Source organism: Epinephelus fuscoguttatus, linkage group LG8 (assembly GCF_011397635.1).
Source record: "Epinephelus fuscoguttatus linkage group LG8, E.fuscoguttatus.final_Chr_v1".
NCBI classification, from domain to species: Eukaryota; Metazoa; Chordata; class Actinopteri; order Perciformes; family Serranidae; genus Epinephelus; species Epinephelus fuscoguttatus.
In genome coordinates, this window is record NC_064759.1 from 26,784,098 (window position 1) to 26,806,070 (window position 21,973).

At 40.8% G+C, this 21,973-nt stretch overlaps 2 protein-coding genes across 2 annotated transcripts; one reads left to right on the plus strand and one right to left on the minus strand.

The window, feature by feature from the left end:
- Window positions 1–3,815: 3,815 nt before the first annotated feature.
- On the plus strand, window positions 3,816–6,075 carry LOC125893185 (E3 ubiquitin/ISG15 ligase TRIM25-like). The gene is made up of 2 exons (XM_049583732.1): window positions 3,816–3,889; window positions 4,254–6,075. Exon 2 carries the CDS (start codon window positions 4,256–4,258, stop codon window positions 5,480–5,482), a length of 1,227 nt encoding a protein of 408 aa, XP_049439689.1. The 5' UTR covers window positions 3,816–3,889; window positions 4,254–4,255; the 3' UTR covers window positions 5,483–6,075.
- Window positions 6,076–11,398: 5,323 nt separating this feature from the next.
- On the minus strand, window positions 11,399–14,785 carry LOC125893194 (CCN family member 3-like). Its single transcript, XM_049583746.1, has 5 exons — window positions 14,592–14,785; window positions 14,052–14,280; window positions 13,661–13,915; window positions 13,052–13,281; window positions 11,399–12,841 (listed from the first exon to the last, which is right to left on the minus strand). The coding sequence occupies exons 1-5, from the start codon at window positions 14,637–14,639 to the stop codon at window positions 12,548–12,550; spliced, it is 1,056 nt and encodes a 351-aa protein (XP_049439703.1). The 5' UTR covers window positions 14,640–14,785; the 3' UTR covers window positions 11,399–12,547.
- Between the last annotated feature and the right edge of the window lie 7,188 nt (window positions 14,786–21,973).

Sequence of the window (21,973 nt, forward strand, 5' to 3'; positions counted from 1 at the left end):
GTAATATTGATATCTATATTTATTTATCAATTACGTTTGTAAGGCAAAGACAGTGGTAACATATACATCATACATTTGGACTGGTTTATTCTTGTATGTTATGGATAATTGGTGATTTATTTTATATACTAAGATAGGCTTTTTGTAAAATATATATTTGGTACTTACCATTATATACATATACATGGATTAAGTAGGTCAAACAACAGTTAAAAACTTGTGTTAAATAATGTTATGAGAAATAAGGGCATTCATCGTACATTCTGATGTAATATTATATATTTCAGTGTGTGGGTGTCATAATAAATCAAATCGTCTTAATACAGAAATAACAATGCTGTACAATAGGAGCCAAGCTTCCTCATTTCCGCGCGCTCTAAACGATAATGGATCATTACTACTGAGCTGCACCAGAGAGGAGATTTATTTTAAGAAAGAGACTGAAACAGAAATACTAAGAACACTTTGGCTTAATGAGGTGTAGAAGCTACAATTGATTTTTACTTTTATATGGAAATGAGCCATCAGAGGAAATGAACATTCTTTGTTGTGGTAATGACCTTCAAAACAAACAAACAAACAAACAGTGAATGTAATCCTCATAAAGGTGATGGTATTTAAAGGTTCTTAATGAATCCTTTTTTTAAAATCCTTAATCAGCCTATAGCACGGTGACTGCACACTTTGTTTTTCAATGCAACGGGGAGCAGTTGCAGACAGTTTCTCACACACAGTCACACATGGCTTTGTATTGTCAGTCCATGAACCGGCAGTCATTAAGAAAGTGTAGTGCTTTTTTGAAGAGCACTGCAGCCAATTTAGGAGATGTCAGTTTTCAGAGATAAAGCTAGAAAAATATTCTTCTCCACTATATCATTAATTCTTTCAGAATTTAAAGGTACCCTATAGAGTAAGTAAACAAACCAAAACAAGCTCTGTTTACATTTAGTATTTCTCACCAAATACACTGGACTAATAAACATATTGCACACATTTCCTTCCTCATAAGGATATTTTGCAAAGCTGATTATTTCTGCATTGTTTTCATCCATGTTTACTTCCACTTTCTTGCCTTTATTGCAACACTTCTTAGTATCTTACCGCCACCACCTGTCGATCAGTGGAACAAACACTTACACTCAAAGAGGTCTTTGTAAAGCAAAAGCAAAACCACCACATGCTTCCATCTGTGGTGGTAGAAATCGTTTGTGAAGCACTTGCAGTCTATCAGCTGAGGGAATGTTGGAGGGGGTAGACTGAACGGTGCTGGATGTGACGGATGTCTTCCAGTGAATGTACAGGTAGTGCTTTATGATGCCTTCCATGATGGGGTCTTGAGAGAGAAACATGTTGTTGAGAATTCTGAGTATAACATCAAAAGGTTTCCTCAAAGGCCAAACTAGACTAGATCTTTTCTCAGAGCACAAAGTGGTGTGTAGTCTGAATGACAGAGCATCAGTCTATTAACTAGCTGTAGAGGAAGGAAAAAAAACTTAAATCATGTCCCAATTAAAACCTATTTCAGTCAAACTTTGGCTGAGACTCCTTGAACAGCTCTTCTTACTTTTATATCCCCTTTTCTTTCCTCCTTACCACTCGCCTATCCTTTCCTCTACCCCCTCATCTTCCCATCTTTCCCTTTGCTAATTTCTTACCTCTTCTTTCAACTTTGACCCTTCGTGTTTATCTACAACTCAGGAGAATACATAATGTCAGCTCTGCTGTAGTTGCTCCTTGAGGCTGGAAGACATACCTACACGTTAGATTTTTGACTCTTGGTGAGTCTCACAGATAGGAGCCACATACCAGGACTTCAGGACTCCACTGGTTTGGCAGCTTCTTTGTTTTGGCTCCTGTTGCTGTTACTGGCATCATTAGACTTCCTGAAGTTAACTCCATTTCTAAGATCAAGCTATGAACGTAGAAAGGCTCTGGTCACTGCTGTCCCAACAGCGGGTTACACATACAGATGGTGTAACCACGTTGAGTAAAGACTGGCGCAAACATCAGGGCAGATCAGTCACTGGTATGGTTCTTTAGGCAGAAGCTTCATGGCTGAGGGCAGGAGAGAAGATTCTTTTTTTATTGTCATTTTGCATACTCTATTTACTGGTCCATTTACGTCCCAACCCTCAGCTATGGTCATGAGCTCTGGGTAGTGACCGAATGAATGAGATTGTGGGTGGAAATGAGTTTCCTCTGTGGGGTTGCTGGCCTCAGCTTTAGAGACAGGGTGAAGAGTTTGAACATCTGGAGGGAAGTCGGAGTAGAGCCGCTGCTCCTTTGCGTCAAAAGGGGTCAATTGAGGTGGTTTGGGCATCTGATCAGGATGCCTCCTGGGTACCTCCTGTTAAGGGTGTCCTGGGCACATCCGACTGGTGGGAGGCCATGGCGTAGACCCAGAACACTCTGGAGGGACTACATATCTCCTCTGGCCTGGAAATGCCTTGGGATCCCTTAGGTGGAGCTGGAAAATGATGCTGGGGAGAGGGATGTCTGGAATACTTTGCTTGGATGGATGGATGGATGGATGGATGGATGGATACTCTATTTGTTTAAAATCCTTTGCAGGCCTCACGCTTAACCAGTGGTGTAAGGAAGTTACGATGGGTCCTGGTGCCCACTATCGTGCATGTATTGTCTTGACACAAATAGAGACTTGACATTGGACAACATCAACATACATATTACCCAGCAATCATCATTGCATATCTGACAATTTTATAGCTCATTTAAAAAATAAAACTTTGTTTTAGATAGCTACTGACTGAAAAAGAAAACCATAATGCAGATGGGTTTCCATTTTTAAGGACATATATAGCAAATGGCACCATTTTTAAATTAATAATATTCTTTTTTATATGAATCTGAATCACTTGCAAGGGCCTGCTCACTTTACAGGCCCCTCCACCTCAGGGGCCCCATTGCAATCGCACTGCCTGCACTGTCTATATTTACACCCCTGTGCTTTACAATATAATGTGACATAACCTTATTACTAAAATACTGACGTGACATTTTCTTGTCAAAGTAAAACAAATAAAATGCAAGAGTAGACACTTTTTATTTTGAAATATTTTACAGCTCTACTGCACATTCATCTGATCACAGGAGTGACATGGGATCGATATTAACAATTAGTAGAAAAAATACACAAGCAATCATCAAACAAGACATTTTAAAGTTGCTTTAGATTTGGCATTGATTGGCATTTGACATTAAAATTGAAAGCACAAACATCACCATCATCTCAAATCATGGACATGCTGTTAGCACTAAAGTGAAAATATAAAACAACACATGGCCAAAAGTAACTGGATCATCGAGTGAAATTTGGTGTTAAACTTGTGGGCACATTTATGCTTCTTTCCACTTTTCAGAAAGGTAAAACCATCGGAGTGAAACCGAAAGTATATTGCAGTTTCCCTGAATATTTGTGGAGTGAGTTGTTTCATTTCAGAGGCGTGTTAATCCTTTAAGAATGGAGACTTTGCAAATAATTTCACAATAGCTGACTTAATTCAGAGACAGATTTCCATTTAGTATTTGAGTTGGCCACAGATGCTCATTGTGGTTTGAGTCGGAGTTGTTTTGGTGGATTAGAGTGGATTTGTGACTACACTGTGACACACACACACAAAACATACACAAAACACTGACACCAGTGACACCATGAATTAGTAATAAAGGGTTCTTTATTGACGTTTATTATTGTTTCATTTCATGTCATAAAGAGTTAATTTCTGTACTAAGAGCACATGGGTGGAGCATGACTCAGGGGAGGAGGAGCACCATTGCATCATTTATGGTGAAATGAAACTTTACAACTCTTAAATACAGTTCCCTTCCTGCATTTGCAAACACAGACGGGCAGCACAGCTTCAAGCAGGTAAAGTTCAAATTTGATTATATTATATTCTGATATTGTAGCATATTCATAGCTATGTACTGCATGTAATGAAATTTGCACCTGTTGTTCATAAATCCGGATGCAGAGATGGGATGTTGCTGTTAATTATGTTTATTTGGTGAATCACTGTAACTATTTTTCAGGCATTTTTATGGACTGTTTTGCAGCAAACAGTTTGCAGTATTACGAGGGTCACACTGGTCACTTTATAATTGTTTTGCCACCAGAAAGTATCTAACCAGCTGTGTTTGTTTTGTAAAATGGCTCATACTATAAGCACTTAGGATAAAAACCAACATTATCATTGATGGTTCTTAGTTTTCAAACCTCTCATCTCATACAGACATGGCCACTGCCTCCAGTTTGCTGTCTGAAGATCTGTTCGTCTGCTCCATCTGCCTGGATGTTTTCACCGAGCCTGTTTCGATTCCATGCGGACACAACTTCTGTAAGGCCTGTATCGCCAGGCACTGGGAGGGCAAAGAGCAGTGTCAGTGCCCACTGTGCAACGAGAAGTTCAACAAAGGCCTCAAACTTTGTGTCAACACCGGATTCAGGGAGGTTGTGGAGAATTTCAAGGAACATCATGCGAAAGCTGCCAATAATTGCCCAGTCAAACCAGGGCAGGTGCCATGTGACTGCTGCCATGACAACAAGTCCCAAGCCTCAAAAACCTGTTTGGTGTGCTTGACCTCTTATTGTGAGACACATCTTGAGCCTCACCTGAGAGTCGCAGCCTTGAAGAGACACAAGCTGACAGATCCTGTGCATAACCTGGAGCACCAAATATGCGAGAAACACAACAGGATGTTGGAGCTCTTCTGCAGGACTGACCAGACGTGTGTTTGTGTGCTGTGTACAGAACATAGCACTCATGATACCGTCCCTTTGGAGCATGCGTTTGTAGACAAGACGGTTCACATGGGGAGGAAAAAGGCAGAAGTACAGGTGATAAAGCGTAAGAGTGGGAAGAAGGCTCAGAAAACAAAAGTAACACAGCTGACCAAGAGAAAAGGCAGGGTTAAAGCGATGGCAAACAGTGGGATGCAACCTCCCTCTGTTTGGTGGATTCCAGATCGATTCAACACTAATTGCTGTGTTAATGCAAACAGGGACTTTTCTGAGGGGAGATTCTATGTTGAGGTTCAGGCCGAAGGGAGATGGGATTTAAGAGCAGTCAGAAAGCCGATGCGTGGGACGAGGACATTCATACCTAACCCCAGCAATGGAAACTGGGTCATAAGGTTGGGACCCAGCTGCATTACTGAAAACACCCCTGTCCAATTCTTCTTGATAACGAGACCTGAGAGATTTAGAGTGTTTGTGGACTATGATGAAGGATTGGTGTCCTTCTACGATGCAGATACTACACTCCCAGCCTTCACTTTTACCCACTGCAAATTCAATGAGATGATTTACCTATTCTATAGGCCTGCAGAGGATGACAGCTGGGCACAGAGGCTGCAAAAGAGGGTTAGGAGGACGAAAGTAGGGTCACAACTTCTAGATGTTGCATTTTTCATTGTCTGTATTGTGATTTCTCTGTTTTCAATACTGCAAAGTGAAACATAGCATCATCTTTTATGAGGGCAGTGTTGAAACAGATGGTGATTAAGACTGAATCTGGTTAAATCTGATCATATGCCCACTGCCTGGATATTTTGCATACATCTTTACAAACTTTTGTGATACTTCCTAGAGATGAAGTTGCATGTTTACTTTTCAACCGTATTTTACCATATATGTATTTTTGTAATTATACATTTTTATTTATTTATTTATTTTTTTAAATCTTGACATAATAAAAAATGTGTTCTTACAGTGGTGAAAGTACCTGCAGAGGCACAGAGGGTATAAAGGTTCATATACAGTAATGATGTTGTAATCATGACCTTGTATGTTTGTTTTATTTAGTGCTGAATTATCAGAATTTGATATACAAAATTATTTTACATAAAGTTTGCATCTGTTTGAAACATGATGGCTGAGTCATTTCTTAAACAAATCAACTACTGTAAACATTTTGTATCAGCATGTTTACTCCACTTCAGGTGTTGAATAGAGTGGGATTGCACATTCATGATCACTATAGTGAAAATGGTGACAGGGGCTTTATTCAGATACACCACTAGAGGGAGCAATTTACTTACCCTTAACACAAACATGAGCCCACACTCCCTGTGCAACTAGAGATAAATATGTCAGTCTAAACAAAGGAAATATAGGAGTTGCCACATTTGAAGTCTTTGTCAGTTTTTGCTTTTTCTTGTTTTTTCTTTCTGTCGTGTGTATGTCTCAATGCTCGATGAATGGTCTGTCTACATGCCTAATGTATATAGCTTTGTTACAGTAATAAGTGTGGTGGTCTCCTGAGTTTTCATCTGGTGCCATAGGATTTGTGTGTGTGTGTGTGTGTGTGTGTGTGTGTGTGTCTGACTAAATACCTGCAAACCCAGACATCCCTTCAGCCTCAGCTGTAATTTGGTGAACACTGGGGTCACCCCTTTATCCCAAGGGCCTGGTCTAGCCCTTGTATTGAGTTTTGAGTATGTGTGACTCTTGATATAAACCAACATTGTAAGAGATTGTTAAATGGTATATTCACAGTTCAAATAGCAAATCAAGCAAACAAAAACCAACAAACAAAAAATGAGGGCAGATGGACATTTCAAATGCAGTTTGAATGGTAAAAAAACAAAAACTTTTTGGCCACATATCAATGGAGAAAGTCTAGTAAAATGTCTTGCCCACAACTTTAAAGTTTTAGAGGTTAGATAGGTTTGATTTGTAGATTGTAGATTTAGAGAGTATGACATCAGTTGGCTATTAGCTGTAGGTCGTGATTTCGACATACTAACCCAGGTAAACGTTCACTGAACATTTGGCAGAGGCCAAAAACATTACTGAGAATATAAAACCCTTTGAAATGCATACTTAATATGTCATATTAGGAGGAGGGAAACTGAGCTGAGCTGGGAAACATAGGACCATGGAAGTATAGATGCGCTCCCGTAAATGTTATATATGTCAAGCATCTGTCTGGCATTGTGCTGGTGTGGCTGAAGACTCTTTGTCTTGTATTATACAACTATTTTGTGTACATCACAAAAATGCCAAAATTGGTCACATGTAAAGTGTAAAGTGTTTGCATGTCAGCATCTTTAAAGCAGCATCTTTCAAATTATGCTTATGGCATATGTTTTTGGATGTAGAGAAATCAGATAACAGTGGTGAATACTGATGCTGTGTGCTGTTTTCAGCCCATTCATGACAGCATCATGTCCTCGAGCAGGTTAGCGTCATACATTTAGTTTTTATTATTGGCTCCAGAGTCTTTCCAAAAACTACCACTAGGAGTCACTAAAGTAAGAAATGATCAAATGGTACACTCCTATAAGTGCTCTAAATTGTCTGGCACAAAAGTAAGCTGACCATATAACAGCTTTATGAATCTAAAAAAAGCTTTGTGTATTGATTAGGCTATTGGTCACATGGAGGAAATTAAGGGATTACTGAGCTGCAAATACTGGACACCAGAGTATGTTTTAACAATACACATTTAAATTGACTTGATATATGGTGGGAGGGACATACGTCTCAACATGAATATAGTTCCTACTCACATGTACACAATAGCTATTCTAGAACTGACTTCTTCTTTATTTATGTACCATTTAGTCTCATCCTGTGAATATTTAGCCAAGACACACTCAGATCATGTTCTCCTTCTGCTTCAAACAGTGATAAAGGATTCTCATACAACCCCCAAACTGGTTTCTAGCAACAAACAAAAACTCTGCCTCACCTTCCATGATTTGGGATGCTCTAAAAGCTTAAACAAGAGGTGCCATTATTAGGTACTCTTCTTGGAAACAGTATCACTCCAATTTAATCTCCTTAGAGACTGACATTAAAGCTCCCGAAAAGCAACATTTTCTGACACGATCACAGGCAATTTCAGTTCAGCTGACTGTGAAAAAGGCTGAGTATAACATCATTACTACACAGGAGGCGGAGAACACAATGACTAGGTTGAAAGAGTATTATGAACAAGGGGATAAGGTGGGGAAGTTGTTAGTATGGCTGTTGAGAAAGGAGGTTGCTTGAGCTAAAGTGTAGACACCAGTGCGTAGGGACCTAGGGGCTGGTCTTCTGGGATTTTTTAAAAATTTTATTTTACATATGTTGGAAAATAAGAATTCAGTGTCTTTTCCTGTAGAGTGCAGTTTTTTCCCTCAAGTTGAGAATTTCCACCCTTCAACAAAAATGGTTTGTCAGTTGAACATTTTTAAGTGTCAGATTTCTAAAAAGCCGTCTCGCTTCACAGAGCAGCAGCAAAAAGAGAAAGAGACAGACTTTGTTAGAAAAGGCAATGTTTCAATAAATAAAAATATACAGTCTGTTGTCTCATTCTTTGACAACTAAACTGTTTGAGCAGCACTGAATTAAGGCTTTGGTATGGCAGGTCCACCACTCAGCGGTAAACCTCCATGTGTTGTCTCTGTCAGTCATCTCACAATCCCACTCCTACCTACAAAAAAAAAAAACAGGTTTAACATCTATTGGATCACAGTGCAATAATCCAGTAGATGATGATTGTGAGTTATGAGATGTGTCAGGAAACCTGCCACGTCTGGTCTGCACAGTACATGTGCAGCATTCTGTAACTCAGACAGGGAGGCGTCAAAGAAAACATGGCCTAAAAACACTTCAGTCAGGAAGTTTGAGCTGCAGCTTGGCAGCTGCTCTGCTTGACTGGTATTTTCACTTTTTCCAGCCAGGTGGCCAGTCAGTCAGTCAATCAGTCAGTCAGTCCTTCAGTCAGTCAACCATTCACCACGGCCCTAAGTCCAGCAGTCTGTCATTCAGTCGGAGAATCTACTTTTCAGCCGCTCACTGAACCAGTTGAATGGTATCAAACGGCTCAAAACATGCACACTCACACAGTGTTAGTACAACCATATGGCCTGTTTTGATTGAGCTTCTATGATACTGTGCCTCTTAAAATCAGTAAGGGATCTGACAGTTATAGAAAAAGGAACAAAGGATTAGACAAGCCAAGATATCCCACTTCAATTTGAGGTTCCCTTTGATACCTATAGGTGCATTTGCATTTTAGGGATTTATTAAAATGCTCTTATCTACAGTGAAATACAGAGTGTAACAATAGTAGTATGGTAATTTAACAAGCGACTTAAACTGTGTCCAAAAGCCATACTGCACACCGAGTGTAAGCAGGTTTTGCGTGTGTTCACACTAAAAAAAAACACTGGTTTTCAAATGTGCTGTTGATGGACCCCACTTTACCACAATGCAATGCACAAGCGAAGTGGAGGAGCAGCTATTCAAAGCTGCAGTATATTAGAACAAATGGTGGATGGTTGAAAAACAGCTTTATGGACATCCCTTAAACCTGAAGAAATAATTATTACATTTTTTGAAAAAATAAATAAATAAAAACAACAACATTTGGATGTCTATATGTGAAGTTTAACTTGCAGGAACATTCCAGTTTGACTGGCAATGTGCAAGTATTGTTTCATTTCATATTAAAATAAAATCTATGAGTACGTTGATTTATTGCATACAAACATGCTTATGCGTAACAGATTTACTGTTTTTCAAAGTAACCTTCTTAGTTTTTGCTAGTATTTGCATATTGGCACAAATGTCCTGGGAATAGGTAGCTGATCATAAACTGAAATATTCAACACAGTCTCACTCAACCTTGTCACATATGATATGCAAGGTACACTGGGTGTGTTGGTTGTTGATGTTCTGGAATACCGTGTCAAGTTCTGCCTGTTACATGCATTGTCTTCTTTCAAAATACACTTGCATTTTCACTGGAAATTACTGTTTACACTCAGTCTCTTTCAAAATAAATGCAGTATGTTGGTACAACACCACGAATTGATGTTTTTTTCCTTCAGCGACAAAACAAATGGTTCAGATTCTGAAAAAACACCAGGGTTTGGCTTTAAATCTTAGGGGACACAAACACCACTCTCCCGGGTAAAAGTTGGTGTTTGTTAACAGCATCTGGATGCGTGTCATGCCGACATTAACGGAAGGCTTTTTTCGTTGGTGACAGTCACTGCCCAAGCGCTGGATTTCGACGACTTGGTAGTGATGAAGGTTGTTCATTCTCACAGGGGGAAACTAATGCTTATGTACAATCTATGGTCTGTGCCTGATCTAATGACCATCTGTTTAATAGTTAAAACATTTCACTCGAACCACAAATGTGGGCCTCATGTTGGTGCCAGAGGAAAAGTCAAGGGATCTCCAGAGTCATTAAGATTTATCCTCCAAGGGCCATTAATGTTTATCCAGAATTTTATGGCAATTATATCTAATAGCTGTTGGGATATTTTAGTCTGGACCAAATTGGTGGACCAACAAACAGACAGACATCATCCCAAGATCCATGGCACTAGCATGGCTAATGAAAACAGAATGACAGCAAATGCCTCTGTTTGGTCTGTCTATTTATGTTTTCATCTGCTTGCATTCCTAACATGTAAACTGTAACTGTACATAAAGAGAATGCAGAATATAAGCTCAAAGTCCTACATCCACAAACATGACTAACACATAACATGACCACACACCTCTGCTCAGCTGCAACCATAACATAGCCTCCACCAGATGTGTCAGCCGCCGTCTGTCTCGAGCTACTGATGAGCTAAAGTTTCCAATGTGGGGCTATTTTAGGAAGCAGTAGCAATCCCACAGGAGATAACAGGGCTTTCCACTGCGACCCTGCAGGTGGGGTTCGGGGAGAGAGGTCAAGGGGTCGCCACCCACTGTCATGGGCTTCAGGGGGGTTTGGTAACTTTAGGTCCCCATGTGATAAAATTAACATCCTGGAAATCTGGTGGAAGGTTTACCCCAGATGCAGATGTGTGAAAACTCAAGATGTGCGCTCATTTGTAGGGAAAGGGAGAATGGTATATATGCTATGAGAGGGAAACTTGGTATTTGATCTTTAATATTATTTTACTTTTATAGTCTTGTGTCTCCAGTAATGTAGAGCAGACATATTGTTAGTATTAGGTAACACTTGACATACACTTGACTGACCCAAAACCTACATAACACGTCTATGTTTTCTATTTATAACTTGGCAGTGTGATGTTGAGGAAGCATTCTCTGCCACAGATCAAACAGCATAGGGTGACAGCTGTAGGAGAAATCAGGTGTATTTATCATATGGCCATGAGCACTACTTCTTCAGTTATTCCTATCCATTTATGATTTATATTTTCCCACTTCCCTCTATTATCCTCACTTTAAAATCTTAGAGGTAAGATTCACTTCATCCAACCAAGTCAGCCTAAAGCTGCTTCTCATGTCACACAAATCATCTCCTTAAAAATTCAATTTATTGCACTGAGAAAAGACAGATTTAAGTTTTGAACATAAGAAAGAGATTAAAACTTTGATACAAAAAAATACAAATTTATTTTCAAATGATGAGACAGATACAGCACCAAGCAGTGTGAAGTACAATTCAAGTAGTAAGCAAAACAATACCATGTACCAATATGTACAATCTATCTTTACATTGTCACCGATTCAAGCTGTGTATTTGATACACACTCAGTCAGACAAGCTATGCAGCAAGTATTTACAAAACTTTTGTCATCATAAAAATAGCCTTTTATGTGCACTACTTATAACAAAAAAACTTCTAAAACCTACATTTGCATTTATTGATGGAAGCGTAGACTTAAGACATTTTACAACAGGGGTATGGTTTCAGGGAAATGTTAAAAATGACACTGAGTCACTACAGTGACCTGTCTTTCATATGTTGAGCCCTTGGTTTGGACCAGGTCAAAGGACACAGTCCAGTTATTTAAAAAATGTGTCCCACAGTTGAAAAGATTCCACAGCAGTGCTACCGAAAAGTAACAGCTCACGCTATAGCCCTTAATTCCTTCTGCCTTCTTGCTGCTCTTCTTTATTTGCCTGAAATGCGTCAGAGTGTCATATTCCTGTAGATGTTTTAATTTATTCTGGAAGAGGACACGCTTAAAGATATTTCATTCTATTGCTGAAGCTTTCCTCCTCATGATTAGGGGTGAACACTATGGTTTCATGCTCTTTATTAAAAAAAAAAAAACTATAATTTTTTTTACCAATTGGCCAATTCAACTGTCAGTCAAACAGTCCATGACAACCACGACATTCTGGTATGTCTGCACTACCCTCCAACTGCACACCTTCATACTAATTAATAGAGGCTGTTTTACCTCAATAATCTCTTCCAAGCTGTAAGAGCACCTACCAAAAACTGTCCAACCAAAGTCTGGATCTGCAGAGAATCAATATATCGCAAGATTTAAGTGCTTTGATTCTGCTTTAAAGTAGTGAAGATGACACATATTTGTCCACAGGATGTTACACAACTAAACTTCTCTCCAAAAGAGAGATATAGAGCTATTTAGGTCTCTATGATCTCAACCACAAAAGACGATTCTCATGTTCTGAATACAAGTATGATTCTGACCATAAAAAGCAAAAATAACATTACTGTCTCTGTGGATAGTCTTGTTTCAAACTGAAATTCAGAGTCAACACAACTCTTGTTTAAAGTGAGGAGAACGCCACAGTCCCTCAAGTGTGACTTTATGAGCGATAGCCACTGTAACCCAGCTCTGATGGCTGCCACACGGCGTTGTCTCTGGGGCAGTGGCTGTGGCAGGCACAGGTCAGGATCGCCATGACGGGCTTCCTGGTGGTTTTACCGTTGGCACACTGGAAGTCCACCACGACGGTCTTGGTTCTGTGTGGGGTGCAGCAGCGGCCGTCTGTGCAGGAGCCACAGTAGCGAGGCTTGTAGGCCTGGACGCTGGTGCAGTTCTTGTAGGAGAGGTGGATGGTTGTGTCGCTCCTCACCATCCTCTGGCATTTACTGCCTCTCTGCAAGGAGACAAGGAGACACTCACTGAATGAATGTGTATTACTCTATATCTCTCTAAAAAAGAGTCTATGTGATTTTTGTGAGGAAAATCCAGCTGGTTCAAAACAAAAAGTTCAGTAGCTTATGTATCCTCATGGAACTGGCATCTAATTTAACACGCAGATACTCATACGTAAAGAATATGGCACCCAGGTTGTTCTAAAAAGTACCTTTGGTGCAAGCTGAGTCAGCTGTGTCCGGTCTAACTGGTCGTCACAGGGTCTAATCATACACAGTCGGCTCTGCTTCACCATCTCACAGCGACGGTTCTTATTGGTGACCCTGGTGGACACCCCCATGCCGCAGGTTTGAGAGCAGGCGCCCCACTCTGTGGTCTGCTCAATGCAGTTCAGGCTGGAGTCCCAACCGTCAAAGCTCACTGTCTCCTCCTGACGATAGGCTGAAGGGAGACACAGGTGGACAATGGGTTAGAGAAAGAAAGTAGACGTAAGTGTGAAAGCCAACGACAAATAAGAGAATGTAGAAAACCTATAAGCAACGTGATGCTTGGTTGGATTCAGCTGACTGCAAAGTGATGTATCACATTGCTGTTTCACATTTCAGACTGAAGTGACAACACTGTCTCTTTCCTCCACGCTTCCTCCTTCTCCTTCCTTACCCCGATCAGGTCAGAGAAATGTACATAACCTTTAAACTTTGCGTCTCACACTGCAGTGACACTAACGTCAAAAATGAATGGTATTGCATGTGTCTATCTGTATATGGTCTGCATATATGGTCCTCCTCATCCCATCTTACCCTACTCCCACTGTACTCACCTGCCATAGCAAAGCCACCCAGTGCACTGGCCTCAGTCTGGGGATCACACACCCACTTCTCGCAGCACTCTCCGGGCACCTGGACCCTGCGTGGCACGGGGCAGTCTGGCCCAGGCAGCATCACGTCCACGTTGCAGCGGGGCACGCAGCCGATCTGCCCATCGCGGCACATACACTGGTACTTACAGCTGGGGAAGAAGGTCTGGCCGTTCTGGTAGACAGAACCGTCCAAAACACACACATTTCCCCCATGAGCTGGAGGACAGAGACAGGGGAAGGTGTCAGAGAAAAATCTTCCATTCATGAGAAGTAAAACTGGCAACAGGATCCACATTTGCACATTAACTAAACATTCTGCATACAATGTTTGTGAAGGTTATCGCCCACTTACCGGTGCAGATTCCAGTCCTCTTGTGGACATCGGCACTGTATTCACACTGCAGCCCTTTCCGTGTGTCACAGGGGTTCATTTCAGAGCAGATCTGCCCTTTCTGACGGGCACACACCAGGCAGCAGAGGCAGTCATCCAGGATCAAAGGCACCCCAGGGAGACACATGGGGGGCTCCTTGGGGCACTGGCATCTCCGAGGACACACCTGGGACCAGACTAGTGTAAACACCTGGGTGAGAGAAAAAAAATAATCGATATTTTACATCTTGTTTATAGTCTCTTTCTCTCGGTACCAAACAACATGACTACCTTTTGTTAACTGGGATTAAATATCATATAGAAAATAAGTTTTTAGTGGAAATAGATCATCAATATCTTAAATTTTACAGGATGCAAAAGTGCGTAAACAATTTCTAGGGTAGTTTAATTTCACATATCTTGTGAAAAAGGTGGCATTCGCAGAGAAGCAGACAGTGACTTCAGATTTTTGAGCTGAAACACTATTTAAAGGAAACACTTAGTTACTGTTGTCATGCCTACCTGTGCTGTAAAGAAAATAAAAAGAGCTCTCTCTGACAGACTGGTCATCTTCTCGTTAAGTAGAGCAGAATCAAATTAATCTGCAGTCTAAAAAGTGTTAAGTTGTCTTTATCGGAGCTGATTATTTGAGTCCTTTGGTTCAGGGCTGAATCTTCCCCTCCTCTCTGGCTGCGGTGTAGCAGAAGGTTGTGATCTCTTTGTCGTTCTGGCTCAGGACTTTGGAGAGGAGGGCCTTATATAGAGGAGCTGTCCTGCTGGCACCATGACTACAAACAGGAAGGAATGTCGGGGAGATCGCCCAGAGTGCTGGATGAAGATGAGAGAGTCACATTTTATTGTGAGATCCTGTCAGAGAGGAAACCACAGCCATACAGAGAGGTTTCACAATTTAACATTCTGCAAAATACACTTGTTTTCCAATGCAGACACGGTATTTCATTTATAACTATTGTAAATTATATATTCATACATTATTTACTATGCACACTTTAATTCTTCCTATTGAAATATCCGATTTGGGAATTTCCTTTTGCAGTCCAGGATGTTCATGTTATTAAATAGCGCCTGAGGGTTCCCTTACTGACAGTGGGTGGTGACCCTGTGACCTCTGTCGCTGAACCCCACCTGGGAGGTCACAGTGAAAAACCCTCTTATTCCCCGTAGTATTGTTACTGCTTCCTAAAATAGCTACACAGTGGAAACTTTGGTTCATCAGTAGCTTGGATCAGTGGGGGACACTGTTGTCAGCACATCTGCTCAGAGATGTGTTATGGTTTCATCCAAGCAGAGATACATGGATGGATCTGGGGGTGAAGCTGACTGAATCCCTGAACAGAAGGGGGGCAGAGACTAAATGTGTATGTGTGTCATTTGTAGAGGGTTGGGGTGTGTATGAATGAGTGCGTTTCATGTTCTCTGGACATCAACCTATGATATTTTGTTACATTACATTTTATACAAAGGTATTATGGGATTTCCTCTTTCATTTACTAAAGGAAGACTTGTCAGCAAAATACCATGAAATGTAACAAAACAATTGAACGTGAAGTTAAAAAAGCAGACAATAAAAGTGTGTGTTATAACATTATTTAATTTACTTATTTTAATGTGGGGCAATTTTTCCAAGAGATAAAGTTGCCTTAAGCCTTGTTGAGTTCCCTGCACAGTTATTCAGGCTGCTCAGGTTGAATTTAGGTGATGTATCCACACAGTTCTAAGAAGAGGTCCAATTAGCCAAAGTAAATAAGGACATCTAAGTGGGTTTAGCAAGGATATCTGTGTTTTAAAAAAACGTTTCAGCATTAGCCCAGCCAACATTTGTATGTGGGGCCCATGTGGTCAGTAAATGCGCTGAAAAATGGGCCCTATATGGGATTGTCCATGGGCTCCATATTGGCCCTATGCAAATTCCCCATATGGGTGGATCTAGACAGGTGGGCCCCACATGGGTTATGCTAGGGCTACCCAAGTACCAAGTTGGTATGGGCGATTGGCTTGGGGCTAATATGAAACCCACAGACAATCATTTACGGCCCATTATATGCCCATTTACTACCCACATAGACCCCAGATGCAAATGTTGGTTGGGTAGGTGTTAGAAATCCTGAGAATTTTCAAATTTGAATTGATCAAATTATTAAAAAAGGCTCACATAGGAATTCCTTTTTTGGGATTAACTAACATGTTGTAGGAGTTCACTTTCCAGCACTTTCTATTCTTTATGCTCGACATGCACCATTTCATCACACCCACTGCTACCATTTTATTTATTGCACTATTTGTTGTCTGTTGCCATAGGAATGTCTTGTTCTCAGCGGATTCAAATATCTAAGATATGTGACCCAGAAACTGTTAACGACTACCACATCAAGCCGGCTGTTTTGGATAACATTTGTATGCAGGTTCCAACTTATATTCCTCCCATCTTTCTTCCTTCATGAGAATAAAGCATCTCACCTTTAACACCTCAAGGACTTCTTGCTCTGGATTTCCATCTATTGACCCCATTATCCAGTTGGAAAAAACAGTGAAGATCTGCTTTCTAAATGACTTGTGATTCCAGCGAGCCGTGGATAACTCTGCCAAAATTTTGATACAGTGCTGTTCAAACAGTTTTCCACTGGAAGTTGCAGAATGTCAGATTTCACAGGATGGTTGTGTTTGCCTACTCTGTGCAGATTTCTGCTGCTTTACTGCTTCTACTTGGGTCTTTTTCAAGCAAATTCCACCTCCAGTTTCCAGCTGAAACGTGAGACAAATCAGGAGATGGTGCTGCACCACAGACATTTTTCACAGCTGCGTTCTTTGCAGTCTTTCCCTCATATGTTTTTCATTCTAAAATATGTACATCATTTGATTGTATTCCCTAAAACAATGCTGCCCTCTGTCTCTCATCAGCTTTCTTCTGCCTTCTTCACTGTTAAGCATCTGATGCTCTTTCTCTCAGTAAGGCCCCGTCACTCACTTGCACCTTGCATTTTTTTGGCGTCTATACTTCTCACAGAATCCCTGTTGGACTGACGAACTGAAAGGCAGCGTTGATTTAACCGTGACCATTTGCGAAAGGCCTACAATGGAAAACAAAACACTATAGGCGTATTGAATGTGTGACCACTTGGCACAGTATTGACATGTGTGATATCTCCCAGGACAGAGGTGGGAAGTCCACATACGCACATTTATGGTATCTGTGAAATATTTCCACTCCAGAGAGAAACATGGAAAACAGACAGACAGGGGGACAGAGATGGAGGAATGAGAGGAAGTGAGGCTGCTGGCCCCAAATGGAGACAGGTGATGGCAAACTGACATGCAGATGACACTGTAGCCTGCTTTTTTCCCTGCTTGTCTGTGTTTGTGTGTCCAGAGGGGGTCTGTGGCAGCACGAGTGATCGTATACCTTGTGTTTTTATCACACTCATCTTTTGTTTATGCCCTGAATAGCCCTCATCCATGAAACCTTTAGTACCACTTTAAATTGAGGTTTCACATGCTCTTTTCTAAACAAAGACATATTATACAGTAAGAGCCTTTCACTAACAGTAAGTGTAGCAGCTTGGTAGCTGTAGTTGGACTCTGCTGTAGGGCCAAGTGGTCAGGCCACACACTTGACACCACAACTGAGAGCTTGCCATGATTTGCACTTAGTTTACACTGACTGTCCAACAGCATTAATGTTTTTAGGACAAATCATACAGTAACTACAGTAACATGTGGTGGACTGTCTGTGTGGCGCAGTAGGTGGAGTCTTTGTGCCTTTCACCATGACATCTTCTATTATTCACAGCGAGGAACTTAAAGAGAGAAATATTAAACATAAAATGATGCATAGTGGTGTGGTGGCTGGCAGTGTTGCCTCACAGCAAGAGGATTCCTTGTTCGAACTAAGGGTCGGGGAGCCCTTCTGTGTGGAGTTTGCATGTTCTCCCTGTGTCAGCGTGGGTTTTCTCCAGGTACTCCGGCTTCCTCCCACAGTCCAAAGACATGCAGGTTAATTGGAGACTAAATTGCCTGTAGGTGTGAATGTGAGCGTGAATGGTTGTCTGTCTCTATGTGTCAGCCCTGTGATAGTCTAGCGACCTGTCCAGGGTGTGCCCCGCCTCTCGCCCAGTGTCAGCTGGGATAGGCTGCAGCACAACCACGACCCCTAACAGGATAAGTGGTTACAGAAAATGAATGAATGAATGAAAATAGTGCATGTCTTATTATTTCCGTTGACATTCATTATGAGCAGATACTGAAGTTGCCTTTGTTTTTATAGTTTCTGATCAGTGTTCTGCTTCTTTCATTTATAGTTTGGGACGGCAGTGCTGTAGCATTAATATTCATTCATTTGAATGAAAGAGAAAAATTCCTTTTGAGGATTTTGGGAGAAAGCTTATTGAGTCTATTTCTGTTGGTACCAGTGCCTGGAGGCATATTCATTCATGAATCCATGCTTGAAAGACACAGTATTAGTTCAGGAACAGATAAACTCAGAGGAAGCAAAAGTATTTAGGCAAAAGAGATACAAAATCATATTACTGATTGTTTAGTTATCCATTTATTCTCAGCAGCCAAGCAGTGTTGTCTGAGGTCTCATATTTGCAGCGATTGCTGACTAAAACTTGGATAACAAGCTCAATTTATTACAAATGCAAACAAAAACATTTTTAGAAGTTGCTTTTTTCAGGAACTACACATATTTATGTTTCAGCAGGTGTAATGGGAGATGGACAATTAACATCACATCAGTCTGATACAGCTGAAAAGGCTTTGGTTGAAATATTTTGGGGTGAAATAAAATCCTGGCTGAGAAGCTTGTCTTCTTGTGTCAGGTAATGTTCAGAGTAAGAGATGTTTTTGTAATTCAGTAAGTCATTTAGTTATCATTGTTTATTGTAAAGTCTTTTGCTTTATTTCCCTAATCTTCATCCTCAAAGTATTTCATTTTAATGTCTGTGGTATAACTTTCTGTACAAATCAACAGCATTCAGCACCTGAAAACCCTCTGGGACGAGTCATATTTGGAGCCAAACAGTATTAAGCACAGCACAATATTGGCAGAATGACTGGATTACCTGACAGAGAATGATTTAATTACAAGTACAGATTGTTATTTGTAATAACTGTCTGATCATTACATACATGGCATGGCAGAAAAGCTGCTGACGTCCTGCATGACATCATATCTTCCTAAACATACAGAGTTCAGTTTGGGTAAAGGGTCCCTCTGTTGTATTAAATTCTTTCACATGCTTCTGTGATGTGTTTTGAGTGCTTCTCATCCTCTGCACTTTGTTCGTTGCAGAATTACATCTAAAGTAAATCAAAGAGTTTTGCACCAGGGATCGGAGCGAATTTGATCAGTGCTCTTCCAAAGGAAACCCAGACAAATAGCTTGAATCATTCCACATGGCTAAAATAGCATTTCCTTTAGTCCAAATATTATTTTTTTCAGATCATTAAACATTGGCTTCTTGTCTTTAGGCACGTAACTCCACATCACACCATCACTGGCTTACAGAACATATGATATCTTCCGAAAGGAATTTTAATCACTGTTGATGTGTCCCTGTTGTTAGACACAAAATGGAAATGTCAGCTTAATGGGATATACAACCAGAGTTAAAGTATCACAGATGGTGCTGCAGGGATTGTTTTGAGACAGTTTGTGTTTGACTGCGAGTTCATACGAGGCTCTGGTTGGGTTCAGAAAGAATTGAAATGCTCTGAGAAAGAACGTGGCTGGTCTTTTTTTGTTCTGTTTCTCCCTGTCTAACCCGTCTCTTTACCTTACTTACTCCCATGCACATCATCAGTTTACATTACTTCCCCCCACAGATTCACGGATGAAATTCAGTGCTCCTTATTTTTTCAATTTGCTGGCCAAGTGGCAGTCAGGAAGTGGGTTAAACAGCTTGGGAGGCCACCGCAAATCTCTCACTCGGGGTTTGTTTGCTGCACGCCACTATACATGAGCTGAGACAGTGGGACAGAGGCAGATGTGTCTTATGGTGGGCGGCAGAGGATGGATGCAATGTGGAAGTTACACTAATAAAACGCGTACTATGGAGACAATCTCAGGTTTTATTTCATAAGGATGTCAAAAGCTTCATGTTGTGTCAGAATGGATGCACAGATCTGATGGAAACCTTGTGTACAGAGGAGCAGACAGTGAGTGGGAATTATTAGAGAATCATGAGACTTTGTCAGACAGGTGTTGATTGAACACTATAGTTTATGCCATGCCTTCAAGTATAATTTCAGCCTGGTAGCTCAAGTCCTTGTTTGTCCTGCCGATAAAAATATCCACCCTCTCAAAGCCATTTCATCTCCAAAAATCTCTGTTGTTTGTGTCCCAGAAGCACCACTGTGTGCCTTCCTCTCATTCCCTCACTCTCTGTGCTGGACCAACAGCCGTCCCGTGACCTCATATTACACACTGAACCTGGATCTCCGTTCTCCAGGAGATTCAGCTCCTCTGTCTCTCTCCAACCTTCCCTCCATGTGTTGGTTTCAGTCTTCTAGCTGTGTGAATGAGGTGCTTCAGTTTTGCTTCTTGTGTGTTTGTGTAGCCTGTCCTCTTTCTAGGTTACGTGGTGGAGAGGAAGTCAGTTTGGCAAAATCTAGAAGCTGCTTTACATCCCAAAAATCCAGTGTTGGTGAAGCTCCAATATATTTGTTGTATATACGTTTTGATGATTGATATCCACATACAGATAAAGATTTCTAAAAATTTTCTACTATTTGAATAACAGATTTATAGAATTGTGAAGTCTAAATAGAAGTCTGTCCTATGTGCGTGCATTACAGGCTGTTACAGCTTTTTTTGTCCAGCTTGTGTCAGTGCAACTTGTTGTCAGACTGGCTCTGGACTAAGATGCTTTTCAATAATAGCGCTCTTCTTCAAAATCACAAGCATGGCCTTGTGAAAGGTGGTCAGCTCTGTATTGCTCTGGAGAGTGGTATCCTACCTTAACTAAAGGTACAGTTTGAAGGATTTCGTGGCACCTAGTGGTGAAGTTGCAGATTGCAACCAACCTAACCTATCTTGTGAGCCAAGCGTGTAGGACAGGGGTAGGCAACCTGCAGCTCTGGAGCCACATGCAGCTCTTTAGACCCTCCTGACAGGCTCTCTGTGGCTTTGACATAAAATTATAAGGAAATGAATGATGGTTACTCTTCAACATTCAGATTTTTATTTGTCATTCTTGTAGGCCTAAAGTGGTTATTGCATTCTACAACTGTAAAAATGTGTATATACATATATAAGCATCAAATTAAAAAATGTTTTAATGTTTCATTAACGTCATATGTCTACGACCTGCCTTTCCTCTAAATTTTACCAAACTTTAGAAGCGTGGCTAGCCTGGAGTCTCTCTAGCAAGGCTAACTATGGACTATGGATTTTAATAGTAAGGGTTGCCAACCCCTGGTGTAGGAGAACTACGGTGGCCGACACAGAATGGCCCTATCAAGAGCCAGTGTTTGGTCTGTCTGTTCTGGGGTACTGTAGAAACATGGCTGTGCAACACGGTGGAAGGGGATCCACTCCATATGTAGGTAAAGGTAAACAGCTAATTGTAAGGAAGTGAAATTATGATTCTTATTTTCTGGTGATTATACACGAAAAAAGATTCTTACTATGATATATTAATTTCTGCCTATAATATTTCTCCCTAAATCTTACACACTGGACCTTCAAGGTCTCTGTGCAACCACGCCAATTTCTGTTTTTCTATTCTGTGATAAGACAAAAAATTGTGACACACAGTAACCTATTCATTGTGAAAATTCGAGGCAAAATATAAAAACACATTTCCTGTCTTACTTCTCTCCACTGGAGTTACCTTCCTGGCTGTCACCACTCTCTGCCTGCGTCCTGCATTTGGTACCATGGC